Genomic DNA, 24328 nt, shown 5'->3' on the forward strand with positions numbered 1-24328 from the left:
CTGCCTTGACAATAACATAAATTCTAATACTAATAATAGTGAATTTAACAGTAACACCCCTTCCATTAATACGATGCTTACTATGTGCCAGACCCTTCGCATGCATCATTTCATTTAGATTACAGCAACCTAAAAAAGGGAGGCTATTATCAGTCAACTTTGATTGATAAGGAAACTAAAGCTTGGAGAAAAGTGATTTTCCAAGGGTACCATAGATACTGGATAACATCCTGAGTAAGGCCAAAGATGACCTAGAGAAGAAGCTTTAGTCGGAAACCGAGTATCTCCATCAGCAGCATTACCCTCCATCTCCCCTCCCCCAAACTCTCTAATAAACACAGCTAGGGGAGAACTGTGTGTGCATTCTAAACACAGCTTCTATTGATGGGTAAGCTCCTTACCCTTCCTTCCCAGCAGACTGCCCATCCTTAATCCCCTCCTATATGGAAATTCTAGAGCTGCTGAGCTGTGCTGTGCTTAGTTACTCGGTCATGTCCAACTCTTCACCATCCTATGGACTGTAGCCTGCCAGGCTCCTCTGTTCATGGGATTCTCCAGGCAAGAATACTGGAGTAGATTGCCATTCCCTCCTCCAGGGGATCTTCCCAACCCAGGGATCGAACCCAGGTCTCCTGCTTTGCAGGTAGATTCTTTACCAGCTGAGCCACCTGGGAAGCCCAAGAATACTGGAGTGGGTAACCCATCCCTTCTCCAGGAGAATTTCCCCACCCAGCAATAGAACCGGGGTCTCTTGCACTGCAGGCAAATTCTTTACCAGTTGAGCTACCAGAGCTGCTAACAGAACTTAAGGCCTGGGGTTATTTCAGAGACCTTCCCTGGTTCCAACAGTCTATTACTTCCTCTCATGGTAGGGCTGGTGGGGAGGGGATGAGGAATGGACAGGTCTCTGGAGGTGACCTCAGTGGAGTCCTCTTTTCTCCTGTGGCCTGTTCAATCACTCAGGTTCTTAAGGACTCGAGAGACTTCCTTCTGTGCTGAAGGGCCACACAGGTCTGCCAGCCATTCTCTTCTCCAGGGGATCTTCCTGACCCAGGGATCAAACCTAGATCTCTTGCATTGCAAGCAGATTCTTTACCACAGAGCTACCAGGGAAGCCCTAGGGACAGTTGATATCATGGCTGTAATACATTGTTTTAAGGTTCTTTTTTATACTGAGAAAATCCAGCTGCTCCACGTGTAATACCTGAAAGGTGCCATTTCTTGCATGTACTTCTATGAACGCTACCGCTGCTAAGTCGCTTCAGTCGTGTCCGACTCTGTGTGACCCCATAGACGGCAGCCCACCAGGCTCCACTGTCCCTGGGATTCTCCAGGCAAGAACACTGGAGTGGGTTGCCATTTCCTTCTCCAATGCAGGAAAGTGAAAAGCAAAAGTGAAGTTGCTCAGTCATGTCTGACTCTTCGTGATCCCATGGACTGCAGCCTACCAGGCTCCTCCGTCCGTGGGATTTTCCAGGCAAGAGTACTGGAGTGGGGTGCCATTGCCTTCTCTGCTATGAACGCTACACAGGCATTATTTTACTTATTATCACAATCTATTTGGGGTAGGAATGAATCTTCCCATTTTGAGATGAGTATGCAGGCTCAGAGAGGTCACATGAGTAGCTAAAGGCTACATCTATCTGGTAGGGTAGGAAGATTCTGAGATTTCTACAGTGAATACCTTGGAAGGAGCAGCCGTCCCAGGGCCCAGAGTCAGAGTTTCATCATGCTTTCAGGCTACTCTGAGCAGTTGATTGATAAGCATGTCATTCACCAACTCCATCTACCTCTCAGCCACTCAGGGCTTGACGAACTGGTCTCAGGTACTGGGAATATCCTTTCCCTAACCCCTACCAGCGAAAGGTCCAGCTAGGCCCTTGAACTTCTTCCGGGTAGTGAAAAAGTGAAAGTTGCTCAGTTGTATCTGACTCTTTGCGACCCCATGGACTATACAGTCCATGGAATTCTCCAGGCCAGAATACTGGAGTGGGTAGCCTTTCCCTTTTCCAGGGGATCTTGCCAACCCAGGGATCGAACCCAGGTCACCCGCATTGCAGGCGGATTCTTTACCAGCTGAGCCACAAAGGCAGCCCAGGGTTCAAGGAGGCCTCCCTCACTTTCCTTCTTTCTTTCTTTTTAAAATAATTTTAATTTATTTTATTTTTGGCTGTCCTGTGTCTTGGTTGCTGCATGGGCTTTTCTCTAGTTGTGAGGGGGGGCCTACTCTCTAGTGGCAGTGCTTGGGCTCTAGGGCATGCGGGTTTTGGTTGTTGTAGTACATAGGCTCAGTAATTATGATTTGCAGGCTCAGTAGTTGTGCTTCCCAGGCTCTAGGTCACAGGCTCATTAGTTGTGGCTCATTAGTTGTAGCACATGGGCTCTGTTGCTCCATAGCATGTTCAATCCTCTGGGACCAGGGATTGAAGCTGTGTCTCCTGCATCAGCAGGTGGATTCTTTGAGCCACTGGGAAAGCTCCTCTGAGCCACTGGGGAAGCTCCTCTCTCACTTTCTTGGTGTTGCCTGCTCACTGGGCCTCTCCCTCGCTATGAGCTCTTTGTCATTCAGCAGGTTGGCCTGAGCCTCCCTAAGTAGTGGCAAGAGTTTGAGAACAGAAATTATAAGGCCCCTTGTGGCCCAGGCTCTAAAACTCACATGGTACTACTTCTGCCATATTTTATTGGTCAGAACAAGTTGTGAGGTCAGCCCAGATTCTAGGGATGGGGAAGACTCTGCCTCTTGATGGGAAAACTGTGAAATTGTTTTGCTGTGTTTTTCAATTCTTCATAATATATTAAAGAAATTCAGCTACAGATACCAAGATAATGCATGTCCTTGCCCCATGGTAGTTCTTTCTTTTCCTGTTTTATTCATCACTTGTTTTTTTCTGTTTGTTTTGTTTGTATTCTGTTGGCTGTGCTGCGTGGCCTGTGGGACCCTAGTTCCCCAACCAGGGGCTGAACCTGGGCCTTCGACATTGAGAGCTTGGAGTCCCAGCCACTGGACCACCAGAGAATAATTCCCTGTTTTAATCACTTGGTTTATTATCCTAAAATAATTTTGTGAGATCTAAAAATATTCATATGCAGACTTACAGGTATTGAACACAAACTTACAGTTACCAAAGGGGAAATGTGGGGAGAGAGAAATCAGGAGCTTGGGATTAACATATACATAGTTCTATATATAAGATAGATAACCAACAAGGATCTACTATATAGCACAGGGAAGTCTGCTCAATATTCTGTAATAACCTGTATGAGAAAAGAACCTGAAAAAGAATAAATATATGTATAACTGAATCATTTTGCTGTATACCTGAAACAAACACAACATTGTAAATCAGTTCAATTCAGTCGCTCAGTCTGACTCTGTGGGATGCCATGGGCTGCAGCATGCAAGGCTTCCCTGTCCATCACCAACTCCTGGAACTTGCTCAAACTCATGTCCATCGAGTTGGTGATACGACTGAACCATCTCATCCTCTGTTGTCCCCTTCTCCTCCTGCCTTCAATCTTTCCCAGCATCAGGGTCTTTTCCAAGAAGTCAGTTCTTTGCATCAGGTGGTCAAAGTATTGGAACTTCAGATTCAGCATCAGTCCTTCCAATGAATATTCAGGGTTGATTTCCTTTAGGATTGACTGGTTGGATCTCCTTGCAGTCCAAGTGACTCTCAAGAGTCTTTTCCAGCACCACAGTTCAAAAGCATCAATTCTTTGGCACTCATCTTAATCAACTATAGTCCAATAAAATTTAAAAATAAAAGCTCCTATGGAGACAATTCTAATACAGGGGAGCTAATTTGGAGCAGATTTTTGGCAATAGGTATGCTTTTTTTTCCCTTCATTTCACTTTTAATTTCAGTTTAGTTCAGTCGCTCAGTCATGTCTGACTCTTTTCAACCCCATGGACTGCAGCACTCCGAGCTTCCCTGTCCATCACCAACTCCTGGAGCCTACTCAAACTTGTGTCCGTTGAGTCGGCAGTCCAAGGGACTCTCAAGAGTCTTCTCCAACACCACAGTTCAAAAGCATCAATTCTTCAGCACTTAGCTTTCTTTATAGTCCAACTCTCACATTGATACATGACTACTGGAAAAACCGAATAGCTTTGACTAGACAGACATTTGTTGGTAATGTCTCTGCTTTTTAATTTGCTGTCTAGGTTGGTCATAGCTTTTCTTCCAAGGAGCAAGTGTCTTTTAATTTCAGGGCTGCAGTCACCATCTGCAGTGATTTTTGGAGCCCAAGAAATAGTCTGTCACTGTTTCCATTGTTTCCCCCTCTATTTGCCATGAAATGATGGGACCAGATGCCATGATCTTAGTTTTCTGAATGTTGAATTTTAAGCCAACTTTTTCACTCTCATCAAGAGGCTTTTTAGTTCTTCTTTGCTTTCTGCCATAAGGGTGATATCATCTGCATATCTGAGGTTATTGATATTTCTCCCGGCAATCCTGATTCCAGCTTGTGCTTCATCCAGCCCGGCATTTCTCATGATGTACTCTGCATATAAGTTAAATAAGCAGGGTGACAATATACAGCCTTGACGTACTCCTTTCCTGGTTTGGAACCAGTCTGTTGTTCCTTGTCCAGCTCTAACTGTTGCTTCTTGACCTGTATACAGAATTCTCAGGAGGCAGAATTTAGGGACTCCTGAACCCTGTTCTCTCCATTATATAAGTGAAAACAAAGGCTCAATAAGGGGAGTGATTTTTGTCATGGGTCTGTGGTAAGTTAACCCTGGACTTCAACCTTGCTTTTGGGTTTTGGGATTTCCAAGGCTGTGCTCTTTTTTCACCAGACCACATGATCTCTCTGGTTCTGACAGTGAAGTGCTACAGGCAGAATGTTTGTTTCTAAGGTGCTACATATTTCAATTGATTCCTTGAAACCTGCCATAAGCCACTTCCAATTCTCAAGAGTCACTTTTCATACCTTGATCATGTCACCTGATTTCATTTTTGCCTGATGAGTGTTTGCTGAGGGACATCAAAACGCTTCCCTTCTTCCATGGATTTGCTGTCCCTATGTCCTGCCTTCTCCTGAAGCCAGCCTGGCAGCAGCTCCATTGGTGGATCTTCTGATCATGCTTTTTATTTCTTTTCAGACTCTGATGCGAGTAAAGTGGAGACAAACAGTCTCCAAGTTTCCAAGTCACTTCTCTTTTTTTTGAGACCAGGTTCCTCATCTAGTTCAGAGGGCCATGGTGGTTTTGTATTTTTCTAGTTATTGCAGCTCAATTTTCCTTGGGAAAACTATCTTCACGTTGTCAGTCCATATTTTGACTGGAAGACAGCCCACTCCTGGCTCCAGTTTCTATATTAGTCAGGACTCTTTCAGCTGTAACTGATAAACATGACACTCAAACTGGTTTAAGCAAAAGCAAAACATGCACCAGAAATCAGATCCACCCTGGATAATGAGCCCTCTTAATGGAACAGCCCACGAGTTGCTCCTACAATCGCTAGATTCAGGTTCGGTTTATCTTGGTATTACGAATGGGGCCACGGAGGTTCATGGAGACAATGATTTGGCCAAAGAGCCAGTAAAAGCGAAAGTTAAGCCAGGTTGGCCTGATGCTGGGGCAGAGAACAGTCTAAACTGTCTCTCTTGCGGGTGCGTCGCTTTGAAGGAAAAAACATTCACCTCCAAGGGGGCAGAGCTATGAATCCCAAAAGGAAGGGCCAGACACCTAAAAGGGTGGGACTGTGCTTGAGGTGGGGGTTGGGGGGTGGGGCCAGAACCTGGGCGTGTTCGGAGCCAGAGGGGCGGGGCGGGGCGAGAGCAGAGGGCGGCTAGGTAACTTTGGCGCCTGCGCAGAAGCCCCGGACTCCTAAGCGGCTCCCACTGAGTCTTGGCGGCGGTGCCCACTGGCGCGCTCCGCGTGAGTCGCCTCGCTCTAGTCAGACGCCAGGGTCGGCCATGAACCGGTGCGCTGACGCGCGGGCCGTGGCGGCCACTGTGCCGGGAGCTGACGTCGGGAATGCGGGGCTGCGGCCGCCCATGGTGCCCCGCCAGGCGTCCTTCTTCCCGCCACCTGTGCTCAATCCCTTCGTGCAGCAGACGCGGCTGGGCGTGGCGAGGCGCATCCAGGTGCGGGGCGAGGGTCTGACAGGAGAGGTGGATTCCAGTGAGGGTCATGGGTTAGAGGGAGGAGGGCAGATTCGGGTGAGGGACGTCTGACAGGGGAGGCAGACCCAGGTGAGGGATGTGAGTCTGACTAAAATTCAGGGGAGTGACTAGAGACTGACAGGCAAAGCAGATTCCGGTGAGCGACCGGAGTTTGAGAGTGGAGGCAGGTCCAAGTGAGGGGAGTGGGTCTGAGGGAGGAAGCAGTCCAGGTGAGGGACGCCTGACAGGGGAGACAGATGCAGGGCAGGGGTGTGGATCTGAGGGAGGAGGCAGTTTGAGGGGGGCCATGGGTCCGTCAGGGGAGGCTGTTTTAGACGGCAGTGTGGGTGTAAAGGGGAAGTGACTGAGAAGAGTGAGTCTGGGAAGCCAGGCTCGAGGAAGAAAGGGATGTAGATCTGAGAGGGGAGGGCTTCTGAATGGGCCAGGAGTCTGCAGGGGGCAGAGATGCTGCGCTGAGAATTTAGGACCCTTGGAGGATGCTTGGAGGTCTGGGTGTGTGTGTGAGAAGGGAAGATACAAAGAGCATGTGGGTCTTGGGAGAAGGTGCTAAACAGGAGGAGGCTGAGCAGGCCCATGGCAGAGGAAACATTCCGTACTGAGAGGAGGGAAGGGCTCTGGGAGAAGAACTTCAACCTGAGTGTGTGGAGGTGTAGTAGGAGCTCATTGTACTGCAGGAGAGTGAGTTTGGGGAGCTTTTTGTTGTTGTTTTGCCTGAGGGAAGGAGAGGAGTCCTTTTGGGATGAGAAGAGTGAGGGAGAAGGCAGAGAACCCAGGTCTGAAATTAGAACCAAAAGAAAGGTGGGATGTTTTGGTGGAGCAGTTGCGTCAAGGGTGGGAAATCACAACCTAAGAAAAGGAATAATATGGGTCCGTTTAAGGTATTCAAGAGTTTTTGGTCCTGAATCAATTTTCACCCAAACACTTCTCGTAGATTTAAGGACGTAGATTCAAGGACGAGAGACTTTCTCTGGTTGTTAAAAACAGCTCTATACAAAAAGGAAGTTCCTGTCCTTTCCTTTTTCTTGTAAAGCACTGCTTTTACCATTAGCAGTTACACTCACTCTTTGGACTTCCTCTTTGGTGAAGTTAGTGATCAGAGAACAAGATAGACTATGCAAGCTACATTTGTTCTATGTGTTCTGCATGGGAAAAAAAAATAGTTTTAATGTTTCCTGTCCATCTTACATATTTATTTACTTTGGATTTGAAATAGTGTAATTTTTGCACAGCATGCTTATCTGCACTGAGACCATTGTCCTCTACGGCAGAGATAGGTTAAGTGCTGGGCTAAGCAGTGTGGGTGGTGGTTACAGTAATGGTTGATGGGTGCGAAGGTATGAGAAAGGAAGAGGAAGATAATGAATGTAGCAATACCTCTTTGTAAAGAAACTAAATATTTAAAAATGTGATCTTAAAATGTGTCTTAAAATGGATTGATATATCCGGCTCTTTGTGACCCCATGGACGGTAACCTACCAGGCTCCGTGGTCCATGGGATTTTCCAGGCAAGAATGCTGGAGTGGGCTGCCATTTCCTTCTCCAGGGGATCTTCCCAACCCAGGGATCGAACCCGGGTCTCCTGCATTGCAGACAGACGCTGTACCGTCTGAGCCACTAGGAAAGCCCACATTGATATTCCCATGATATCTTGAAATTTCTGAAGGTGAAAGTCACTCAGAAACACTTAACAAATTCATTGACTCTCATTCAGAATTCCTTTTGACCTGAGTTCATCAAATCAGTTATACTTAAATGAAAGTATGTCCATCTCTTCTGGTTCATGTATTGGAGAGAGGCTCAAAGTGGCATGTTTGTAAGTATGTACATTGTGCCTGGATTACTGAGTTTTTGGTTTTTAAATAGTATGCCTGCAACCATTTAGAGAGCACTTCCAAGTAACTCTATAAGAACTGTGATATAATGGAATGATCACTAGTCTTAGAAAACCTGCTCAGGCCCTGTCATTTATAAGTTGTATGACTGGCCAAGTCAGTTGACCTCTCTGAACTTCACTTTCCTTATCTATTAAATTGGAATAATAATACATCAAAGGAGGGTTAAACTTAAGTGAAATAATACGTGAAAGAACCTGGTATTGCTTGCTGATCTTGATAGTTATCAATGCCATTTGTTATCTACAAATTGTATGCTGCTGTTGCTAAGTGGCTTCAGTCGTGTCTGACTCTGTGCAACCCCAGAGACAGCAGCCCACCAGGCTTCCCCGTCCCTGGGATTCTCCAGGCAAGAACACTGGAGTGGGTTGCCATTTCCTTCTCCATTGCAGGAAAGTGAAAAGTGAAAGTGAAGTCACTCAGTCGTGTCCGACTCTTAGCGACCCCATGGACTCTAGCCCACCAGGCTCCTCCATCCATGAGATTTTCCAGGCAAGAGTACTGGAGTGGGGTGCCATTGCATTCTCCGACAAATTGTATACTGTACTTAAAACTTACCACTTGGATTGGATAGAAATGAATATAGTCGCAATATTTTTTAAAACGTTAAAATGCATGTAGACAGAGATTCCAAAGTAGTTTCAATGGCTTAAACAGTCTGGGTAAAGGAAAATTTCAATAGACATGATTGAAAAACAATGTTGTCTGTATTATCCAGTTTAAAAGATTGATATACTTGTGTTTAAGGATGACTCAATATGATGAATATAGGCTAAATTTAATCTTAAATGATGGTCAACATCTTGTTTAAGGATTGTTGTCACTTCTGCATCTCATAGGGCTTACTTAGCTTTACTGCTCCTCCTCTCTTTTTGACTGTTTAAGGGTCTGTTCCATAGTGGCATGGAGAAAATTAGCCTAGCTTTTCTTTCCTCAATAGAATATGGAATTATAACTATGGGTCATTTACCATATCAAAAATATTTGTTGGATGCCTTCCATATGCCAGGCACAATGTTACTCTCTGGAGATAGAGATATAATAAACAAGAGAAAAAAGGACTCTGCCTATCTTAAGCCTGTATTTCACTGACAAAGTTAAATAAGCAAGTATAGAAATATATATAATTCCATGTCTTAGTAAGTGCTATGAAGAAAGAGAGGAAAATAATCACAATAGTGTCAAAAGAAGGCCTTCCTACAGAGATAACTTATTACCAAAAGAAAATATGATGCATAATCCTCTTAATCCAACAGAGTTACTCAAAATTGGTTTTGTCATCTTAATAATGTTTAAATATTAAAATTTTAAATCAACTTTGTATACCAGCAGCAACTGCAAAATGAAATTAAATAATCTCATGATAGCAATAAGTGAAAGTCGTTCAGTCATGTCCGACTCTTTGCAACCCCATGGACTGTATAGTCCATGGAATTCTCCAGGCCAGAATACTGGAGTGGGTAGCTGTTCCCTTCTCCAGGGGATCTTCCCAACCCAGGGATCAAACCCAGGTCTCCTGCATTGCAGGCAGATTCTTTACCAGCTGAGCCATCAGGGAAGCCCAAGAATACTGAAGTGTGTAGCCTGTCTCCTCTCTAGCAGATCTTCCCAACCCAGGAATTGAACCAGGGTCTCCTGCATTGCAGGCAGATTCAAGACCACTACAATGAAAACAACAGAACACTATTGTAAGAAATTAATGAAGATTTACATAAAATAAAGAGCTATACCATGTTTGTAAGTTGGAAGAATCAACATTATTAAGATGGTAATTCCTCCCAAATTGATCTATAAGTTCATCGAAAGCTCAACAAAAATTCCAACAGGCTTTTTGTGTGGAAACTGACAGATTAATTCTGAAATTTACGTGGAAATACTAAGGATCTAGATTATCCCAAAAGAAGTTTGAAAAATAGAAAGTTGGAGGACATACGCTACCAGATTTCAAGACTTACTACAAGACTACAGCAATTAAGAGAGTAGGGAATTGACAGACATACAGACAAACGGATCAACAAAACAGAATAGAGAGCCTACATGTATGTTCAATTGATTTTTTGACAAAGTGGCCAACAAAATTTATTGGGGAATGTGGAGTCTTTTCAAAATTGGTTCTGGGGATGGCACTTCACTGGTGGTCCAATGGTTAAGACTCTGCACTTCCCTGGAAGGGGCACAGCTTTGATCCCTGGTCCAGGAACTAAGATCCCACAGGCCTCACAGGGGAGGCAGGTCGGGGGGTGGGGGGGACAGGGCGGGGGGGCAGTGGGGGGGTTGGGGGTGGGGGTGGCGGGGTGGCGGGGTGGCGGAGCTGGTTTTGGAACAACTAGATAAATCTGTAGATAAAAATGAAACTTGATCTCTACTGTACACCACACAGAAAGTAATTTACGATGGATCATAGACTTGAACATAAAAGCAAAATCCATATATCATCTAGAAGAAGAAGATATAAAATATCTTCATGATCTTGAGATAGGTAAAGATTTCTTAGAAAGGATGCAGAAGAGAACTAAATTGATAAATTAGTCTTCATCAGAATTAAAACGCTTCTCATTGAAAGATAACCAATAAGAAAATGAAAAAGCAAACCATGGAATAGGTGAAAATATTTTCAATATATATATTGAAAAAGGGCTTGTAAACAATATATGAAGACCTCCTAAAAATTGATCGGAAAAGGACTAACAACCCAATGAAAATGGACTAAAGACTTGAACAGATAGGTTCAAGGCATGACCAATAAGCACGTGAAAAAATTTGCTCAGCATCATTGTTCATTAAGGAAACCACAATGAGATATCATTTTACACGCACCAGGATGGCTACAAAGACTGACAACACTGAAAATTGATGATGTGAAGCAACAGGAACTTTCACACTTCATTGGTGGAGGTATAAAACGACACAACCACTTTGGAAAACAATTCAGCATGTTCTTTAAGCACATTTCACCTGGCCTGACAATTTTACCACCATCCACCATGAATGAAAATGTATGTCTCAAATGAGTCTCAAAAATTGATGTTTACTCATATAGATAAGAACTTATAATAGGCTAAAGGTCCCTGAACAGATTAATAGGTAAATTAATTGCAGTATATTCATACAATGGAATATCACTCTGCAATGAAAAAGACTGTATTACTGATACATATGACAACATGGTTGAATCTCAAAAATATGAAGTGAAAGAAGCCAGACATAAAAGAGTACATACCATGTGGTTTCATTTATATGAAAATATGGAACAGGCAAAAACTATAGTGAAAGATTGTCAGTGGTTGCCATACACTGAGGATACATTGACTACAAAGAGACACAAGTGAGCTTTTTTGAGTGATGGAAATGATCTATATCTTGATTATGGTGGTGTCTGCATAGGGCTATGCATTTGAAAAGCTCATATTTAAAATAGGTGCATTGTATTTTATGTAAATTATGCCTTCATAAAATTGATTTTTTTGAAGTGATTTTAAACACCAAATGTCAGCAAGGATATACAGTGACTGAAATTCTCATACACTACCAGTGACATTTTAAAATGATACAACTGGACTTCCAGTGGTTAAGACCCTTGCAATGCCAGTGACAGGGCATTCAATTCCTGGTCTGGGAAGATTCCACGTGCCGCAGGGCGACTAAGCCTCTGTGTCACAACTACTAATCCCGCACTACCACTAAGCCCAACACACCTTTTCTTTGTTTCCCCAGCAACCCCTATTCACATTCACTGGTTTTCTCCCCTATTTCTTTTGCTGCCTAGCAGACTTTGTGAGGTCAGATATAATGTCTTATTTCCTTTGTGCTTAGATCGTTGCCTGGTGCAGGGTAATGCTCAATTCATCTTTGAGTGAAAGTTTGAATAGCCTAAGATTTTTCTTTTAAGTATGTCTGTTTGATAACTACAGCATTAAAATAATGTCATCTATTTTTTTTTTAATCAACTTTGACTTTCAGATTTTCTTCCTTGGAATTATCCTGCTTCCAATTCGTGCCCTATTGGTTGCAATAATTTTATTACTGTCGTGGTCGCTGGCTGCAATTTCAACAGCATGCTGTCCTGAAAAGCTGACCCACCCAATAACTGGTTGGAAGAGGTAAGAAGTAACTATGTCTAAATATTAGGTGAATCAAGATTAGAAGAATTTATTGAAGTTTAGGCAGTGATCAACAATTGTGGCTCTGAATATAGGATATTTTTGGAATGCAGTCGTTAGAGGCTGTGCTGTGTTGTGCTTAGTCGCTCAGTCGTGTCCGACTTTTTGCAACCCCATGGACTGTAGCCCTCCAAGCTCCTCTGTCCACGGGGATTCTCCAGGCAAGAATACTGGAGTGGGTTGCCATGCCCTCCTCCAGGGGATCTTTCCAACCCAGGGATTGGACCTTGTTAGAGGCTACATCACTATAAATCAAAAACAGGTCTGAAAGTTCTGTGACGGGGTGAGTTCTTTATCTCTAAATAAATAAAGATCTCAGCTCTTAAACTACAGAGCAAGGAGAGAGCAATCATTTCCCTGTGCCCTCCTGAAAAGTACTTGGGCTTTCTGTGTCTCACTTCTCACCATGAAATAAAAGTTAGAGAAACTTCCTTGGGAGTTAGTTGCTTAATAGCTCCTCACAATATTATTATGTGAATGTTGAGAGAATTCAATAGGAAGCTCATTTTTTAAAACTCCTGTTAGATGTCTTATGGGAGACACATATTTTTCATGAAAAGCTGTATGCTTATTCATATACTGAGATGTCCATCGTGTGTTTGCACTTCTAGGACTGTGTTTTTGTTTTTCTATGCAATTGAGTTTATCAAAGACAGAGACTGGATCTTACTTGTCTTATGTGTCCAACAGAATTCCTGGCACAATTTGATTTAATTAATTTTTAATGACAGATTCTTTTAAAATAGTAAACAAATCAATAACCAGAATTAAGTGCATCTTTGTTCCAGGAAGTGAGATAATAAATTTACTTCTTAAGATTCTTCATGATTTTTAAGGGCTATAATGATATAAGTAATAAAGCTTACTTTTAAAATTTTATTTTTAAAATAACTCTGAGGACTGTTTCAACATGCTAGTTCTAAGAGTGTTTTTGGGGGTAACAGCATCTTTGTTACACAAATATAGATATCTAAGGTGATTCATATGAAGGACAAGACTGATTTGAATTTCTCAGTGGGGGATGCATGTTGAAAATTCATTCTTATTACTTTATAGTCACAGAATAATGGAGCCACTTAGCCACGTGGCCTTGGAAAAATTATTTCTCTGGGCCTTAGTTTTATCATCTGTAAAGTGGGAATAATGATAAATGCTCTATATTTCATAAAATTGGGCTAGGGATTAAAGAAATTAATATGCATAAAGTACTTAGAACAGTGCCTGGCAGAAAGAGCTCCGCTGAAGTGTTAGCCATTCTTCCTAGCTGATATTTTAAAATGAAGTGCTGACGTGTTTTGGGTTTTGCTTTGTGCTTTAGAGTAAAACCCTGCTGGTAGCTGCAATTGGTAAAGCTAATTATGTCCATTTTTATATTTATTTCCAAAGGAAAATTACTCATCCAGTCTTGAAGTTTCTAGGCCATGCCATGTTCTTCTCAATGGGGTTTGTAGTTACTGTGAAAGGAAAGATTGCAACTCCGTTGGAAGCACCAATTTTTGTCGTTGCCCCTCACTCAACATTCTTTGATGGAATTGCCTGTGTTGCAGCTGGATTACCTTCTATAGTGTCTCGAAATGAAAATGTGCAGGTGCCTCTGGTTGGCAGTAAGTACTCTGTAAGACAACAGTGATAAAATATTTTCATGTTCATGCTTTAACTTTAGAAAGTTCTGTATAGTTTACTGATAAATTTTTTGAAGACTTAAAAATAATAAAACACTTCAAACATATTTCATTGCTTTTAATGAGGTATAATATCAAAAGAATGAATTTATGAAAAAAGATTAAAGACCTCCCTACCTATATACCTCATCATTCTTTTTATTTTCTTTTTAATTTTTAAACCTTTCAGATATAACTCTTTTAAATATTTATTTATTTATTTCATTTATCTTTTTGGCCGTGCCGTGCAGCATGTGGGATCTTAGTTTCCCTACCAGGGATCAAACCGGCACCCCCTGCAGGGAATGCACAGAGTCTTAACCACCAGATCACCAGGGAAATCCCCTATCATTCTTTTTAAACCTTACCTCTCCTGCTGCACCATCACTTCTTCCTGCTCCTAAGCCCAAAAGAACAGTTTTTCAATACAAAATATGGTAAATTTTTTTAAGAGAGAATTTAATTGAAGAATTTGTGAAAGCACCAGTTACCTAGTATTTCAGTGAATTTCTCTTCAGGGTATTAGGCTGATAAATGCAATAAGTCTTTTCTCCTAACTCTGTTTTCTTCATTATTGCCCCCAAATCTCCATGAGGGAAAAATGTGTAACTTGTTGAAAATTATGACGTAGAACAATAAATGCTTCCTGACATAAAAATAATGAAACAAGTGGAATGTTTTTTCCCACCAGATGCTTTGCTCTCTCCCCTGGGGATTAGTCTCTAAGTAACTGCTTCCAGTTGTCCCAAGGCTATTGCCAAGCATCAGGTGGTGAGAGGGTAGGTTTGAAAATTGCCTGATGCTGTCTTGGTACTCTAGAGAAAATGATAGCAGTTCTTACAGCTTTGTCATTCAGCTAAGAAAGACACACACACTCTCTTCCTTTTTTTTTTTTAAAGATAACCACCTTGCTTTGTGTAACATGACATTTCCCCCCAAAGTTGTTTAGCAATAGATTTTTGGTGAAATGAGGTTTATTGTGCTGGAAAGCCACCTACTTAAAAGACTATTGCACTGAAAATTTTATTAAGATAAATAGCAATTGCCCCCTACCCACATGTACTATGGCTTCACATAATCAGTTTGCAATATTATTGCAGGAATATTCCCAAAATGAAACAAGACAATCTTATAGCGTATTGCGAATGTTTAATGTAAATTGAGAAGTCTTTTAGGGAGAAAATTGCATTTTTTTTTTCATATTCCTGTTGCTAACTTCTGTGAAATCAATGAAATATTTTTAGGTATAAATAGCCACCTGTCCTTTTGAAGCCAGAATCTATTAATAAGTTCTAACAAACTTTGAGTTAGAGGGTTTTTTAAGTTGTTCTCTTTGATTTGCTATCTTTTTAATTTTCCATACAATTTGTTTTATGATTTGGTATCATTTCTATAGTAGCTGTAGCCCAAAAAATGACTTATGACCTTTCATTTGTTTTAAAGGAATATTGCGGGCCTTGCAGCCAGTGTTGGTGTCCCGTGTAGATCCAGATTCTCGAAAAAACACAATAAATGAAATAATAAGGCGGGCCACATCAGGAGGGGAATGGCCCCAGGTAAAACACAATAGATGTTTATTTAAATATATTGAGAATTTATTTTTTGTACACTTGTATATATTCGTTTGGATCACAGATAACAATATCAGGGTACACCGTATGCTAGTTGTCTTTAGCATAATAAAAGCAGGATAAATGAGTAGGGATTAAGAGGTCCTCTTCTGCATGAGATACTCCTAGAATTAAATGTATCATTCTTATTTATTCTCCAAACTCTTTGAACTGGTTTTCACTTTGTGTCATAAAACATAATTCTCTACCTCTGAATTTATCATTTTAAAGATGAGATACTAAAGCTCAGTTATACTCAAAAATATGGTGGGTGGGTATTTTTTGAAAGTGATTAATATCTTAAGATTATCTGAAGTATATTTAGATAGTGCTTTTCAGTTCAGGGGGCATTTCAGAATCACCTGTAGAACTTTTCTACATTTTACCATCCCATCTCCTCCTTCCCCTGGAATGCTTTTTTTTTTTTTTTTTTAGTTTATTTATTTTTGGCTGTGTCTGGTCTTAGTTACCCCACAGCATGTGGGATCTTAGTTCCCTGCCCAGGGATTGAACCCACCTCCCCCACACATTGGAAGACAGATTATTAACTACCGGGCCATAAGGAAGTCCCTGGAATGCTTTTGAAGGTGTGGAAGGAGCAACATTTATTGCATAAATAGAGCCTCATGGGTGATTCTGATAAGTACCCCCCTGCCTTTGCCCAGGTGAAAACAAGTGATCGCTAGCAGAACTCATGGTCCTGAGGTGATCTGGCTACTCGTGGTAATGTTTAGATATTAAAGTACTAAGAGGCGTATGATCAGCCAGGAGGTTTTAGAAACCAAGGCATGTGAGGAATGATTTAAAGAGTGACTGGGAAGAAATGACATTTGGAATAAGGATTTGATTTTGCTCTCTGGCTCCAAGGAATTTATCTAGGACTGGTGGGTGAAAGTAAACAAGATTTCAGTTCACTTTGCTCATTTCAAGGAACTTCCTGTCCAAAATTAGAATGGTCTGATTTGGAACCTCTTTCTGGAATGTTCAGGCATTGGCTAGGCAACCACTTGAGGGGATATTATAAAAAGAATTCAAGTATTAGAGATGCTATATGATGTTTAATGCCCCTTCTAGTTCTTGCTGCTGCTAAGTCCCTTCAGTCGTGTCCGACTCTGTGCGACCCTGTAGACGGCAGCCCACCAGGCTCCCCCGTCCCTGGGATTCTTGAGAGTTTATGATTTACTCTATATTAATTTATTCTTCATGGTATAGCTATAGAATATCCACTACATGAATTGTATTTGTTATTGTATCTAATTGGAATAGGAAAGCTGTTTGTTTTTTAAGTTGGAGAATGGAATCACACCTATTCACAATTTTTATTTCACAAATAACTTGTTTTATGGCAGTTTAGCTTACTAATTACTTTAATTATTACAAAATACCCATTACTAAATGCTGTAAGTGCAGGGATTTTGTTTCTGTGCTTAGCAATTTATTCATTGCTAAATTCCAGAAGTTTCAGAAAAATCAACCTGCTGTTTTATTCAGTTAATGGGGAACTGTAGTGCATAGTTTTTGTGTGGAAATCATAATATATTAAAAACTAAAAACACCTCCTCAGAAAAGAGTATTAAATTGTATTCCGTATGTCAACAAATTCAAGTAAGCATAAAGCATATTGTTGGTATTTCCTCCTTTTTTTCTCAGTACAACCTGAAACTGTATGTTGTAAGAGGGAATATCATTTAATGGGAAAATTGAAGCAGAAGTAGCAAATGATTTAGTTAAAGATGTATACCAGTAGAAGAAAGAATTTAATATTGCATAAAATGAATGCAACTTTGACCATGATTCAGGGTCTACAGCTTCTTTGAACCCTTTTCAGATCATTAGCATCATCATTAAGAAACATTTACTGCGTATATTCTCTCTTCAAAACTTTAATTCATTTTCAGGTTAATGGTCAGACTATACCTCTTTTAGAGCAAAACTGAACGATCTGATTCTAGGTTTCACTGAAATCAAGTGCTAGCCTTTTATTTTTGCTTTATAAAAGTTGGCAACTGTGAAGTCATAAGAAAGCAAGTATAGAGGTAATCTGTTAATTAGACTGAAATATTAAATCTATTCCTTTTCTCCCAAGATACTAGTTTTCCCAGAAGGTACTTGTACTAATCGGTCCTGTTTGATTACTTTTAAACCAGGTGAGATCAATTAAATTATGTATTGTGACAAAATAATGATTTCTCAAATGAGCTAATAATAAATATACAAACTAACTCATCAGTTTGCTTGGAGCATTTCTTATTTTCTGATAAAATGTTTTTAATACTGTGAATCCACAACTCACTCTTTTACCTTCTCTTTTGGTATCATAACACCTTCTTCTTTGGAATGTTGTGTGTGTGTGTGTGTGTGTGTGTGTGTGTGTTTGAGCAGAAACCACTAGCAATTTTTCTTTTCCTCCGAGAACAACCCCCACACACACTTGGGGTCCGTGTTATCAAGTTAGAAAACCTATTTCAAAAAAAGAAAACCTATTTAAATTATCATTATAATGCTTTCAATTCCTTCTGAGGGTCATGCCTTTTTAAAATATTATGAAGTTGTGAATTTTATAGCAATTTATAATTTCATATGTCATTTAACAGTCATTACTAATATTTTAAAATGTTTTTGTACTGGCTGCTAGAATGCTCAGAACCAAAGTCAGAACTCACTCTAGCAAGTGTGGTAGTTAGTGGTTCAGCTTTTAGTTTCATCGACATTTTCTTCTCTTTATTTTATCTTTTCCTCTTAAAAAAAAAATTGTTGAATAAAAGGTATTTGGAAAATGAAAACAAATGGAGATAAAAATAATATTTTAAGTGACTTAGGCATAACATTTAATATTTTGCTTACATATTTCTAAATTTAAAAATCTCTCATTTTGGCTAACGTTAGGAATTTACCAACATTCAGCCAATAGTTTATGTGTACTCTTAAAACATTTAGTATATTTACATCATTTATTATTAATTTTTAATTCACTGTAAAACTTGTATTCATATAAAGAGCATGTTATAAAATTTCACTATGTGGTTATAGGAGCCTTCATTCCAGGAGTTCCAGTGCAGCCAATTCTCCTCAGATACCCAAACAAGCTGGTAAGCATCAAATTTTACTATGAGAAGAATCTCACCATTCCAAACAGCACAAATATCCTAGGACCCCTTTTGCTTGAATAAATTGATGAATGGGTAAATGGTGGGAACAGGTGGGCAGTCTCATTCTCCTTGCCACATTTAGTTTTTAAAAATTTGCAAGATTGGGGAGTTCCCTGGTGGTCCGGGGTTAGGACTTCACCTTCTGGTGTTGGGGGTGAAGGTTGGATCTCTGGTTGAGGAGCTAAGATCCTATGTGCCTCATGGCCAAAAAACCAGAACATAAATATCAGAAGTAATATTGTAACAAATTCAATAAAGTTTTCTTTTTAAAAGTCTGAAGCCTGGTTTATAACCTTAAAAAAAAGATACTTTCTTAAGAAAAACTTGCCAGGTAGGCACAAATTGGTTGATACCAATTTTTGATACTGCTTTTGCTATTACTAAGCTACAGGAAGATATCTCCTTAGCTTCTGCCCTGTTGTCCCTGTGATGGTATGAGTACGTCTCAGCTCCAGGGTCTCTTAGATTAGATTTGAAAAAGCTCTCACAAAGTTCTGATTTTTCATTAAGCTTGAAAGGAAAAACATCTCCTGATTCAATGGTTATTACTGGTGGAGAAGGATTGAAGTAGCAGGATAAATTTGGAAGAGGCTTGGTGTTCAATGACACTCAGTACTTAGTAGCTGAGACACTTGGCAAGTAGCTTAAATAAGAAAATAGCTGCAAAGAACTTCACATTCTACAGAAAGTCCATGTGGGCTCAGGAAATAGCCTTTGCTCCAGCAAGATGTATTGTCGTCTTCTGGATATTGGTTGTGTCACCATTTTCCTAAAGAAAGTTATTTTTTGGCAGGGAGATGGATATTTTGTTTCTGAGAGGAACTTTCTTTACTACAGAATTTACATAAAAAGGCAGGATGTAATTATTCATGCTCTATGTTATTTAAGATTGAGTTCTTGATCAACTTCCTATCAGTGGTTGATTTCTCAGCTTTGCACACTTTTAGTTAAAATTTATCAAATTTTTACTTAATATACTTCTGCCTATGGATTTGTATTTGTCATTTATCCAAATTTTTTCACTCTGTACTATTTCATTTCTATAGTCTCTTCTCCAATATAAACTTCTTTTTGAGAACTGACGTATTCTGGTTTTTGTAAGCCAATTAATTATCCAGATATGTTTTTATTAGGAAAATAGTTAAGCGTACACAATCATTTAAAAAAAAAAATTCAGATCAACTTAATTCCAGAAAAAGATACGTGGTTACATATGGATGACAAGACAGCTCTTTGCCATGTAGATATATAATCCAAGAACTGATAGATCACTTCACTATTGTTTAGTGCTTGTTTTGCTTTTCAACATATTGCTTTTAATTCAAAAAGGAAGTATATGAATACCAATATCAAAATAAAATTTTTGGTTTTGTTTGATATTTTTTCTGTAATAGTTTAAATACTATTGTTATTCTAGGATACTGTGACTTGGACGTGGCAAGGATATACATTGTAAGTTGCTTATGATTCATTTATATAAATTTTATTTAAGTGAAGAAAGAAAGAATTTTTTTTTTTTTAAGCCTTGTTTTTATAGAAGTAAAGATTTCTCATCAGAGCCTTAAATAACTGATAAGTTTCTGTAGAGAACATAACTATCTTGCCCATTAAACCCTAACGTGCAGAATTTAATGTGCAGAATTCTCCCATGTGCAGAATTCTAGTTGTTTGTCAGTTCTAATGCATCTCAAGTGTTTACCAATTCTTAAGAAACATTCCAGTGATCTCATTTGCATCCTCCTTAGCTTAAATTTTGTAGTTTCATTCTCAGTGCAAATTTAACGTTATCTGGTGTCTCCATCTGTTTTTTTACCTCATTGGTTTAAATAGTCCAGAGCAGTTTAGTCATATGGCCTGAAATAGTTATGATGTGTCTGATTTGAGTTGAGGAAATAGCTAAGCAAGTTTTCACTTCCACTCTTTGGTTTTGAGAGGCTGGGAAATCAGTAGTTTCTGTAAACAGTTAAGAGAAGAGAGGAATACTGTTTCACTGTTAAGCAAGCTGAAGTGAAATAGACCTTTTAAAAAGAGCAGAACACATAGAATCTTACTTTCTCTCAAGAAGTTCTTTTGTTTAGTTCCCCTCCCTATTCAGGTGCCTCCTTTGGTACCTGCTCAGACAACATTGACATCCCTCAGTGTTCACCTCAAGGAACCTGGCTGGCCTTGGGCTGCAGAAGAGAAAAATAAAATGACAAACCTTCCCCCAAATTTAAAAAAAAAAAAAAAAAAAGACAACATTTTGGATTTGAGGGCTTTCCCAGAGCTTATGCAGTAATGCCTTTTGATACTGTTACACACAGAGCTCAAATTATTGATGGATAGGTGACCATCACTTGGAAATATTTAAAAGAAATCATACTTTGCCTTCAAATACATTGTAGACAATCCAAACAACTTATGAAAATTAGATTTTTTTCACTACAAACTTATTTTCTCCATTTTTTGTGTATGTAAATTGCTTTGAAATAACACATTTAAATCAGAATAGATGGGCTGATTACATGTGTTAATAAACACTGATACTTGTGAGACGTTTATATTCCTGTTATGCTTTAGTCCTTGGTCGTCAGAGTTAAGTAAATAACACTAAAAATAGGGCACATAAACTGTAAAGGATATCTATTTATTCCCTTGGCTAGAATATCTTTCCTGTCATTACTAATTTGGAATTCCTGGTTTTCAGAAACAAATAGTATGAGAACATTTTAGGAAAAAAATACCTGAAAATTGAGGGATAACATATTTCTATTTCCTGAGGTATGTCATCCTCAGGGCCTTTACAAGTCTGCTTAGAGATAGTGACTTTGGGTTCATTGTGACTTTTTTTGGTTTTGCAGCTGGACCAGTGGAAATGAAGGTCAAATAGGAGATTGGGGGTAAATAGCGTGGTTAAGTATTTAATCTAGGCTTCTAACCTGAGAAGTATGTAACAGGAGGAAAAATGGGAGAGAGAATACAGCTAAGAAAGGAAAAAAATATTTTCAGAGTTAAAGATATCTTAGGATTTGTAAACAAACACAAGATCTTCTAAAGAAACAACTTTCATCTTAAGTCACGTCGCACTTGTGTGGTAACCTCCCGTTTTTACCTTATCTTCTCATCTCCATCATCTTATATTTAGCACTGTGTCTGTTATGTCCAAATCAGTTTCCCCAGTTGTCCTTGAGAATTCCATAAGAAATGCTGTTTGGTTTGTCTGTAGTGTGGACAAGTTGAGTTTCAAGAGATGTTGTGTGTGGTTTCATTTTCTTTTAATAGTGTTCAGAATTTTCAAATCAATATTTAAATCATTGAATTCCAAAGCTCTCTGTTAATCATTAAAGAAAAACTTACTTAATGAGAGATAATGTGGATTGGCTTTTATTTTTATGGGCCCACATTTTTTTTTCACTATTAAAAATAATTTAGTAACATAATATTCTACTCAGGAGTTTTTCTGTAGACAAATTACTATATCTTAAAATGTGACTGTGAGTAGTTTTCTCTAGGTCTAGGAGTCTTAGTTGTCAAAGAGACTTCAAATTTGGGGTTCCTTCTGCTGACCTGTGGCTCTGACCCACAAATACATATTTGGTATTGTGTTTGGCAATTTAACTTTTGAATATCAAGAATAGTTCTCTATCCTCCAATTAAAAAAAAAATCCTATGATAAACCATGGGGGCTTCCCAGGTGGCACAGTGATAAAGAATTTGCCTGCCAATGTAGAAGATGCAAGACACAGGTTCAATCCCTGGGTCAGGAATATCCCCTGGAGAAGGAAATGACAATCCACTCCAGTATTTTTAGGAAATCCCAAGACAGAGGAGTCTGTTGGGCTACAATCCGTGGGATTGCAAAGAGTCAGACATGACAGAGCAACTGAGCACATGATAAACCATAAAGGAAAAGAATATTAAAAAGAATGTATAATAAAAAATTTTAAATATTTTAAAAAGAATAGGTCTCTAAGCCCAAAAAGTGGTAAAGCAGCACAGTGGCATTTATAAATGCAGAATACGTACAAAGAGTGACAAACGTTGCTTGTTTGTCAGGAAAGGATGGTTGAGCAACTTTAGGTAGTACCACATAAAAATGGCCTTCTCTCTTTTCTCCTCAGCATTCAACTTTGTGTGCTTACTTGGTGCCAGCCCTTCACAAGGGTGGAAGTTGAGGTAAGTGGTTCAAAATGTAGCCTTGAAACTTGTGGTTTGGCATTTCTTATCATAGTGAATTTTCAGTCTGGAGAGACCAGATGTAGAAAGATTGGAAGTTAAGTTTGCCACCTTGAAAATAAGCCCTGTTCTTTTGCAAATTGTGTATCTAAACCCAAGCTGTCAGAACTAGCCCTTAAACTTGTGTTAGGAAGCACAACTTCCTAGCTTCTGGGAATTTCCAACATGTCACCACCCTGATTGGCCATATTTTCATTACTCACTCCTATCTTTTTATTCCTTTTAATGCTGACAAATAGATTTAAGGGACTAGATCTGATAAACAGAGTGCCTGATGAACTGTGGACAGAGGTTTGTGACATTGTACAGGAGACAGGGATCAAGACCATCCACAAGAAAAAGAAATGCAAAAAAGCAAAATGGCTGTCTGAGGAGGCCTTACAAATAGCTGTGAAAAGAAGAGAAGCGAAAAGCAAAGGAGAAAAGGAAAGATTTACCCATTTGAATGCAGAGTTCCAAAGAATAGAAAGGAGAGATAAGAAAGCCTTCCTCAGTGATCAGTGCAAAGAAATAGAGGAAATAACAGAATGGAAAGACTAGAGATTTCTTCAAGAAAATTAGAGATACCAAGGGAACATTTCATGCAAAGATGGGATCAATAAAGCACAGAAATGGTATGGACCTAACAGAAGCAGAAGATATTAAGAAGAGGTGGCAAGAATACACAGAAGAACTTTACATAAAAGATCTTCATGACCCAGATAATCACAATGGTGTGATCACTCATCTAGAGCCAGATATCCTGGAATGTGAAGTCAAGTGGGCCTTAGAAAGCATCACTACAAAGAAAGTTTGTGGAGGTGATGGAATTCCAGTTGAGCTCTTTCAAATCCTGAAATATGATGCTGTGAAAGTGCTGCACTCAATATGCCAGCAAATTTGGAAAACTCAGCAGTGGTCACAGGACTGGAAAAGGTCAGTTTTCATTCCAATCCCAAAGAAAGGCAATGCCAAAGAATGCTCAAACTACCACACAATTCCACTCATCGCACATGCTAGCAAAGTAATGCTCAAAATTCTCCAAGCCAGGCTTCAGCAATACGTGAACCATGAACTTCCAGATGTTCAAGCTGGTTTTAGAAAAGGCAGAGGAACCAGAGATCAAATTGCTAACATCCACTGGATCATCGAAAAAGCAAGAGAATTCCAGAAAAACATCTACTTCTGCTTTATTGACTATGCCAAAGCCTTTGACTGTGTGGATCACAATAAACTGTGGAAAATTCTGAAAGAGATGGGAATACCAGACCATCTGACCAGTCCTTTGAGAAACCTATATGCAGGTCAGGAAACAACAGTTAGAACTGGACATGGAACAACAGAATGGTTCCAAATAGGAAAAGGAGTATATCAAGGCTGCATATTGTCACCTTGCTTATTTAACTTATATGCAGAGTACGTCATAAGAAACACTGGGCTGGAAGAAGCACAAGCTGGAATCAAGATTGCCGGGAGAAATATCAATAACCTCAGATATGCAGATGACACCACCCTTATGGCAGAAAG

General features: G+C 39.7%; 1 protein-coding gene across 1 annotated transcript in view; it reads left to right on the forward strand.

The window, feature by feature from the left end:
- The first annotated feature begins 5811 nt into the window (after nt 1-5811).
- LPCAT2 (lysophosphatidylcholine acyltransferase 2) overlaps nt 5812-24328 on the forward strand; it is a 72727-nt gene continuing 54210 nt past the window's right edge. The window contains exons 1-8 of the mRNA XM_019980002.2: nt 5812-6096; nt 11988-12127; nt 13574-13791; nt 15292-15404; nt 17545-17605; nt 18489-18547; nt 20025-20059; nt 22708-22762. Coding sequence (XP_019835561.2) covers nt 5926-6096; nt 11988-12127; nt 13574-13791; nt 15292-15404; nt 17545-17605; nt 18489-18547; nt 20025-20059; nt 22708-22762 — 852 coding nt within the window. The 5' untranslated portion in view covers nt 5812-5925. The remainder of the gene's footprint in view (nt 6097-11987; nt 12128-13573; nt 13792-15291; nt 15405-17544; nt 17606-18488; nt 18548-20024; nt 20060-22707; nt 22763-24328) is intronic.

Source organism: Bos indicus, chromosome 18, assembly GCF_029378745.1.
Source record: "Bos indicus isolate NIAB-ARS_2022 breed Sahiwal x Tharparkar chromosome 18, NIAB-ARS_B.indTharparkar_mat_pri_1.0, whole genome shotgun sequence".
Taxonomy (NCBI): domain Eukaryota; kingdom Metazoa; phylum Chordata; class Mammalia; order Artiodactyla; family Bovidae; genus Bos; species Bos indicus.